The sequence below is a fragment of the Macadamia integrifolia genome, chromosome 11, assembly GCF_013358625.1.
Source record: "Macadamia integrifolia cultivar HAES 741 chromosome 11, SCU_Mint_v3, whole genome shotgun sequence".
Taxonomy (NCBI): Eukaryota; Viridiplantae; Streptophyta; class Magnoliopsida; order Proteales; family Proteaceae; genus Macadamia; species Macadamia integrifolia.
Window position 1 is genome coordinate 5,819,029 of NC_056567.1, and position 7,981 is coordinate 5,827,009.

General features: G+C 36.9%; 2 protein-coding genes across 2 annotated transcripts in view; one reads left to right on the forward strand and one right to left on the reverse strand.

The window, feature by feature from the left end:
* The first annotated feature begins 857 nt into the window (after window positions 1-857).
* On the forward strand, window positions 858-3,981 carry LOC122093569 (DNA-directed RNA polymerases II, IV and V subunit 9B-like). Its single transcript, XM_042663922.1, has 4 exons — window positions 858-1,011; window positions 1,130-1,205; window positions 2,054-2,209; window positions 3,674-3,981. The coding sequence occupies exons 1-4, from the start codon at window positions 983-985 to the stop codon at window positions 3,752-3,754; spliced, it is 342 nt and encodes a 113-aa protein (XP_042519856.1). The 5' UTR covers window positions 858-982; the 3' UTR covers window positions 3,755-3,981.
* A 1,278-nt stretch (window positions 3,982-5,259) lies between these two features.
* The window catches only part of LOC122093962 (probable polygalacturonase At3g15720), a 9,213-nt gene continuing 6,491 nt past the window's right edge, over window positions 5,260-7,981 (reverse strand). Inside the window, exons 3-10 of the mRNA XM_042664524.1 lie at window positions 7,484-7,615; window positions 7,255-7,397; window positions 7,119-7,176; window positions 6,494-6,701; window positions 6,302-6,383; window positions 5,935-6,049; window positions 5,685-5,801; window positions 5,260-5,490 (exon numbers count right to left, since the gene is read on the reverse strand). Coding sequence (XP_042520458.1) covers window positions 5,260-5,490; window positions 5,685-5,801; window positions 5,935-6,049; window positions 6,302-6,383; window positions 6,494-6,701; window positions 7,119-7,176; window positions 7,255-7,397; window positions 7,484-7,615 — 1,086 coding nt within the window. The remainder of the gene's footprint in view (window positions 5,491-5,684; window positions 5,802-5,934; window positions 6,050-6,301; window positions 6,384-6,493; window positions 6,702-7,118; window positions 7,177-7,254; window positions 7,398-7,483; window positions 7,616-7,981) is intronic.

Below are 7,981 nucleotides of genomic sequence, written 5' to 3' on the forward strand. Positions count from 1 at the left end.
GGGGGGGGGGGAATTCTTCAAATACCCTCAACATTTTAAATACATTACTGATGATTGTACCAGTCTTGGTTGATACCGATATTGATTGATTGATCAAAATTGGATTAGACCATATTATTAGTGGAAATAATAGTAATCATCTTAAATTCCTAATTTTATGTTGTTAGGTTCGAATCATGTGGTTCTCAGTTTTTTATATATTGTTTACGTTCTTGTGTTTCATCATTCAATACAAGACAATCCAGATATTTGGAGAAAAAAATTGTTGCTATCTGGGTAGTAGTTAAGTTCCTGCTAACCGGGCTTGTAGCCAAAGAAATGGAATAATTCACTTTCCGTTTGGGTTCACAAATATATATCCTCCTAGGTTTTAGTATTTTCTAAATTATCCTTCAAGATTTCATTTCTTTTAATTGTGAATTCAGATAACAAGAACCCAGAGAGCAGCCAAATTTTGTCCAAAGATATCTCATCTTCACGTTCCCCATTCTTTCAAGGCTTAAAAACTCTTCATGAATACAATACACCAAACTTGCCAAGTTGATTAAAGCAGGACACAACCAAATTAATTTCTACTATGTAAGACCTTAGCCATATGTGTTCCTTTTCCCATTTTACCAATATCACTATTCCTCTTGGGGCTGAGACGCCACCCCTACCCACCATTCCTCTTGGGCTGCTATTCTAGTGCTCTATGGCCCTCGATAGAAATGACCAAAATAAAATGATCAGCTTTAATCATAATTGGGCTTGGCCAATTGACCCATCTAGTTAAAACCATGGTTTGGGTGGACCGGTTGAGCTGTATTTGCATCCACCCAGAGGCAATAGCGGTTGGCCGGCCGTACTGCTAAACCAGAAAGGCAAAGACACTCTCCCCCGCTCTACTGTTTAAAGAGCTGGAAAGGAAGTGGGAGCGGCAGGGCTCGCTGGGAGAACTCGAGAGAGAGAGAGAGAGAGAGATAGAGAGAGAACGATCAAAATGAGTACTATGAAGTTTTGTCCCGCATGGTTAGCCACATTTCTCTCTCTCTCTCTCTCTCTCTCTCTCTCTCTCTCTCTCTCTTCTTCTTGTTCTTCTTTTTCTTCTTCTTCTTCTTCTTCTTGTGATTGTTTTGATTTTTATCAGCAACAACATTCTGTACCCCGAGGAAGACAAGGAGCAGAAGATCCTCCGTTACTGTTGTCGAAACTGCGACCACAAGGTTTTTCTCTTTTCCATGCTTTTGCTTTTGCTTTTGTGTTCTTTGTGTTTTTCCCCTGAAAACATAAAATCGGAAGATATCTCTGCTTTGATTGGCCGAGGCATGAATATACTTTCCCGGAGCTTTAAAGAAATTAGGGTTTCCTTCTGTAATCTCTTCTCTACTTCATTCTTTCCTTGTTTCCTGCTACAGGAGTTGTAGAGAACCCTAATTACTGTGGTGTCTTTGCCATCTGCGTTTACTTCATATTTGGTAGTGACTCTGTCTGGATTCATTTAATATTCTAGTAAAACAAATATGCATGTGAAGCAGGGTTTTAAAAACAGGAATTGGTGATGAAATCGGTTCCTGCGATTCAGATTCAGTTCGGTTCGGAATCGGTCCCAAGAACCCTAAAATCGGCCATTTGATCTGAAACCCACCTATTCATGGGAATCTTGGCTGGAATATTCTGATTCAGAACGGCTGGAATCGCGATTCCTGAATCCTGACCCGATTCACTGATTTTTTAAATCAGGATTTAAAGAGAATAGTTTTTTATGGTTGTATGGTTGTAGCTTCCTCATGAAAGAGCCCCTGAAGGAAGGAAAATGTTACGATCCCATATCAGCTTATGGGGGCTGATCTCACATCGGTTTTCTATGGGAATTGATATGGGTTGATATGGTCGGGTCCTCTCACCTTGTAAGCCAGTTTATGGGGTTGAGTTCTTCTAGGACTGTAATAGAAAATCTCTCCAAGTTTACTAAGAACCAAGTTTTGCAACAGTTTTTACTCACTTGTTGGGAAAAATGAAGAGTGACAAAGGATTCCCTTTTCACCCCTCTTTTCTTCTTTGAATTGTGCAGGAGGTTGCTGATAACAATATTGTGTATAGAATTGATTTACGTCACTCTGTTGGTGAGGGCAGTCAGGTTTTGCAGGCAGGTGCTGATCCAACTCTACCTCGAACTAAATCCGTTCGATGTGCTCAGTGCAACCATGGAGAAGCTGTGTTCTTTCAGGTGATTTTGAACTTCCCATACTCTAGTGATCGTTGGTAGTTGCATTAACAAGTAGCCATTTTTGTTTTTTTTATTTTTCTTTAAGTTGGTTGTAAATAAAACAGGGTATTTTGTGTTCTGATTATCAATTGAATGATTGGGAAAACTCCCCCCAACTAAATTGATTTATTTTTTACATGTAAGACCAAAATAGACATTGAGTATGGTGTACCAAAGTAAATAAAATCTTAGTAAAAATTTATTGGTTAATGGCTTGTGTGGAATGTGATGTTTCCATTCAGGAAGTGGGGGCGAGGGAAACCAATGTGAGGAAAAATTTATATGTTGAAGCAAAGGAACTAAATTTAAGAATGGAACTAGGAGCATAATAATTAAAATTATTTTCATTCATGGCATTGTGGTTGCCAGTTGACATCTCTTCTAATAGACGAGATTGAGTTTCATATTTTAATTTTAAGCAATACTAATTGGAACTAGATGGTAAAGTGAAAGTAAAAGAATGACTTTAATTTAACCTCATTTTGATGTTGACATTAGAATCTTGACAAAATCTTTGATAGAAGGGTCAATAGATTTCTGAAAGTTGAAACTAGGAGCATGGTGCTTCAGATAAATTTATTTCATTTATTTGTCCAAAGAGAAATTACAGGGCTTTGGCACCTATACATGCAATTAAAAAGGCTTCCTGACCAGAGAGCAACAATGGACTGTCATAAGTTAGTCCTTGTCTCCCGATCTGTTGATTCAGAGTCCTTTTTACTTTTTGACAACTATTGCAACATAAAAGACCCCTATCCTCACCCCCTTCTCCCTTTTATTTTTCATTAAAGCCTGAAGAAAATTAATACACGCAAAGCGATTTGAACCCACTTTCCTTAGAATAGTACTGCTTGTTCATGTCCAATATATGTCTAGTAATGCTAGAGTAACTGAAATAGCAATTAACTTTGGACATCCTTGAAACCAAACAAATCACTTCTGGGATCCATGGAGAACAATGTAATATTCTGCCATACATGTTGACAGAATCTGTAATGCCTGATATGGTGCATCACATGCCAACATTCAATTAGGTCCATATTCTCTTTATATTGCTTATTGTGAGCCATTCCATTCATGAACAGACAGTTAATATAGAACCTTTTGAGTAAGCTGGATTATGAGTCCCACAAAGCCACAGGTTGTACTCAATTCCAGAGTCATATTGGAGTTCCCCACAAGCTGGATTCTGGGAACGAATTCTGTTTTTTGGAGTAATTTCTTGTAATCAAGATCTAAAATTTGCTGTACTTAAAAGTTATGAGTTGAAAAATAATCTATTGAGCCTCTAGAAACTCAATTGGAGGTGCTGCTATTTGTTTCTATCCTCCTCTCATATTGGTTTCAAATTCATGTAGATATCTAATGCTGGCATTCAAGTCATGAATTTAATCTCATATTTTAATCCTGTTGATGCATGTGCAGGCACCTGCTAGAGGAGAGGAAGGAATGACACTGTTTTTTGTTTGCTGCAACCCTAATTGTGGCCATCGTTGGAGAGATTGATTGACATTTGGATGACATTGATCGAAGTTCTTAAAGTCGTTGGACATGTAAAGTCTTAATTTGAAGTGGCCATCATTGGAGAGATTAACATGTAGATGAGACATGGGTAGAGGTTCTTAAAGTTGGTGGACATGTAAAGTTTTAATTTGATTACGCTTGATAGATGATGGTCATAATATTTGGTTACACACTAAGGTAGTCAAAGGCTCTAAATTTTAAAATGACTATGCTACTCTCTCTCTTGTGCATGATTCTTTTTTCATTTTTCTTTAGGTAGGAGTTATAATACATACTAATGATTCTAGATCATGACTATTGTCTTGGCGAGTCACACTGCGAAACCTGATTTTCCAACTATGCTAACATCTCAATTCTGCTAAACATGGCTGTCTTGTCTTGGTTAGGGTTTTGTTATGGTATTTGTTCTTGGTCACTTGGTTTTTGCTGTTTTGTTTTGCTTTTTCTCTGGTAGTGTTTGTTTTGGTTCTTGTGTTTAGATTTGTGATTCTGTTTTTGTTTTGTCTTGGGGTTTGATTCTTTGTTTTCTTGTTCTTAGATCTTTGGTTGCTTCAGTGTTTCTTATTTCTTTGGTTTTGGTTACTTTTTGGTTTCACTCTCTGTTTCGCTGGTGTTTGTTGTGGAGGTTAGCAGATCTATGCATTCATGTTCATCTTTTGTTGTGCAGTCATCTTCTCCTTTGCTTTTAAGTTGTGTGCTTATGTAGGCTGTGTCAGTTGTTGCTTTCAGTGGTTCTGAGGTCTTTTGGCTCACACCAGCTTATCTTTTAGCTTTCAGTTTGTTTTAACCTAGTTAGGGTTTCTGAAGCACTGAAACATGCAAGAACAGATATTGCAGGATTGGCCTAATCTTGATTCAAGGATAATTTTAAGGGAAAACCTAATCTTGTTGGCATTATTCAACTAATTTACAAGTGCACCTATGAGTTAAAAATTCTTCCCCTTCCTAATGATACTTTACCTCCCCAAGTAGCTGATACCTTTTTATCCTTAAGAAGATTACCAAAGATAGTATGATGGGATTGAGTGCTTGATGCCTGCCTTCGGGACAAGTTCAGGCATGGCTAGTCGAAATAGGTTTGAACTGATGTCGAGGGTGCATCTCTTGAGGCCTCCCCAACGTTGACAGAAGTCATGAGCATCGAAGAGAACAAGCCGAGGTTTTCATACCCTAGCATGGATGTGCACATGCCTCAGTACGACTCTGAACTATAAATGAGCCTATGTCAATCCACCAACTATCCTCTTTCACGAATCACTATAGGGTTTTAGTATATTCTCAAACTACCTTCCCGATGCCTTCTACTGCCCATCTCATGCCCTTCATTGCACCATGGGTGGAGGGAAACCAAGTACTTGTAACACATCATTTTGTATCTTATGCTTAGCAGCATCATTGAATTTTACTATAACAAATAATGGAATTCTTTTATTATGGGATATGAAAGGAAGTTTACATCAATAAATTGGAATGTAAAGCTAGCGGCTTCACTTTGCTAGGCATTGTACAAATGGTACAACAGAAATTGCGTTTCCATGTACACAATCACAATAAGAAGTTGTCTTGTATCTGCGGTCAGTTCTTCTCAAATCAATATCCTTCAAATAGATGTCTGTGCAAGGAACAGTCTCACTACATGCAAGCTCAATGGCGACTTCTCTTGTGGAATTCCCTTTTATCCCTCTGAACAAAACTTTGCTTACTTCAACAGCCGATGTCTTTGCATCCATAACAAAATCATAAAAGAAGGTAGTGATTCAATCAATAAATCAATCTACATAAACACGGAAGCATTCGATACTCACATCAGAGTCCCTTAAAAGCTAAAGTACTTATAAGCTGTCACATCTGATGTGAGATCATTGCTTTCACATGGAACCCTAACATATAACGGAGGAGAAGGAAATTGTACTTGGTTCTTGCAATCAGTTTTACCATTACAGTAGTACTGATCAATGACAATAGGATTATCAACCGAAGACATAGTACAGTTCTCAAATGTGATCTCTCTAGCAAAACCTGATCCACCCTAAATAATTCAGACACAACTCAGAAGGATTAGTGACCATTTAAAGTGAACTAATTTGTAAAACCACAAGAACCAATTAAAAAGGTGAAGCAATAGGAAGATCAAGGATGAGCAAGACATTTATTTTTTTTACCTGCCATGTCTTTATCCTTGCCCCATTCATTGTCCCAATAAACTCACAATTGGAGACATGAATCTCTTCAACTAAAGCTTTTGAGTACTCACCTGGATCCCCTAAGCTTCCAATACTAAGAAGTTATACAATGAAAAGATTATTAGGCACTGATAATGGAAAAATCCTATTTCCAATTCATTTACAAGATTTGAATAATGCTTATGGTATAAAAAAGATTAACCCAGTGCACATGGCTCCCCTTGCTTCGCAGGAGGGGCTATTTCCAAAGTTTTGAGCATGTAACTAATGTTGTAATCATGCAACTTAACCATTGCGCCACAAGACCTGAATAATGCTTATGGTATATCAAATTCAAATGAGATACCTTATTCCATGTCCCGGGCCGCATTTAATTCGACTAACATTTAGGTCCCTGGTTCCGGTTTCGATTGAAATACAGTCATCTCCTATAAACAAGAGAAAACAAAAATAATAAGAGATTTGATATATTGAAATTGTTCCTTAATTTCCTTAGAAAATGGTAGTAGAGATAGAGAAGTAGTTGTAGTAGTAGTACCAGTTCCTATGACTGAGTCTGTGATCTGAACATGTTCACTACTAGTTATATGTATACCATCTGTGTTTGGACTATCCCCAGGTGCTACAATATACAATTGTGAAACATAAACCCAACTAGAGTCTTGAATCACAAAATGCATGCTTGGACTGTCAATGAATTTCAAACCAGTCACACTTAGACCAATTATATTGTCTAAAAACAATGTCTGCAATAGAAGAACAAGAAGTTAGGTAAAAGAAAAATTAAACAAAGATAGGGAATAAGTGTTACTGGTGAAGCCTAGTCTCAGTTTAATCCAAGAATTAATTTTCACTTTTCCCCAATATTGAGGGTTTTCAAATTTTTAGGAGTCTGTTTATAATGGGGTTGCAAAGTTTTGTACTTTTGGGGATTAGGGTTTCACCATATTGTAACTGTGTCAAAATTCTATATATAAGATGTTATCTCGTAAGGAAATGTGGGTTAGGGTTTGATAATCTCTTCATCAGAATAATGGAGGCTCTGGTTTATCGCTTGATGTGGACATAGTCCATCTTGAGCAAACCACACGTGAATTATGTGTGCAATGTGTATAATTTAATTTCTTTCGATTTTTAAATAATAAGGTTGACTAAATACTTACATTGGGCAGACTGGAGCACTTCTGCACAAGGAAACAAAAGAACTTTTGAGTCAAATAACTGGAAAGAATTTAAAGATTTAAAATGTTAAAGAGAGTATTGCTTCAGAAATTTACTTTATTATTTTTGCAATCCCACCAGGAAGAACCCCGTCCATCTAACTGGGCAGGTCCTGATCCAGTGATTGTTAGTCCATTAATGGAACTAAACCTAATCCAGTTATCTGTATCAGAATCTTTCCATTCTGATATATCACTTGGAGCTGTTAGCTTTCCTGAAATCTGCATCTCACATTCTACAAGTTAGAAGAACAATACAAAGAGTGGAGAAAGTGATAAATGAGCAGATTAATGGTTAGTAACAGTACCATGACAGTAATTTTATCTGTTTTGCATGGACCTTGAAATTTTAATGGCTTCAACAGGAAGGTCTTGTCTAGAATTGTCAAGGTGGAAGGTGCAGTACATTTGCAAACCTCATTCCATGCTTTCAAGAATGCCTACAAGTAAATGAAGGAAATATCAATAAAAATAATAGTGGAAAAAAAAAAAAAAAAGATTTCTGCAATAGTTAGTTGTCACTTGTCACACATCTTACTTGAAAAAAATGATACCAAGTAACAAACCAGGGACATCTCAAGTGATAGGATTTAACTAAGGAACTAACCCCTTTCATGATTTATACAGCAAAAGGCAGGAGAAGAAAAACTTCAGTATGAGTAGAATTTTTTTTTTCAACAAAAGGTGAGGCTGTAATTTCGGAGACGCTTATGTTTGGCGCAAGGGCCACTTAACTAGGTAATTTCTTTTTTCCTATAGATTATTATTATTATTATTATTTATTCATTTTTTTTTTTTTTTTTTTT

What these genes read in the sequence shown, in the direction of transcription:
- LOC122093569 (XM_042663922.1), top strand. Translation starts at nt 983, where the DNA reads ATGAGTACTATGAAGTTTTGTCCCGCATG. An exon ending in ATGAAGTTTTGTCCCGCATG is followed by an intron (nt 1,012 to 1,129) that starts GTTAGCCACATT and finishes GATTTTTATCAG; the next exon opens with CAACAACATTCTGTACCCCG. An exon ending in GAGAAGCTGTGTTCTTTCAG is followed by an intron (nt 2,210 to 3,673) that starts GTGATTTTGAAC and finishes ATGCATGTGCAG; the next exon opens with GCACCTGCTAGAGGAGAGGA.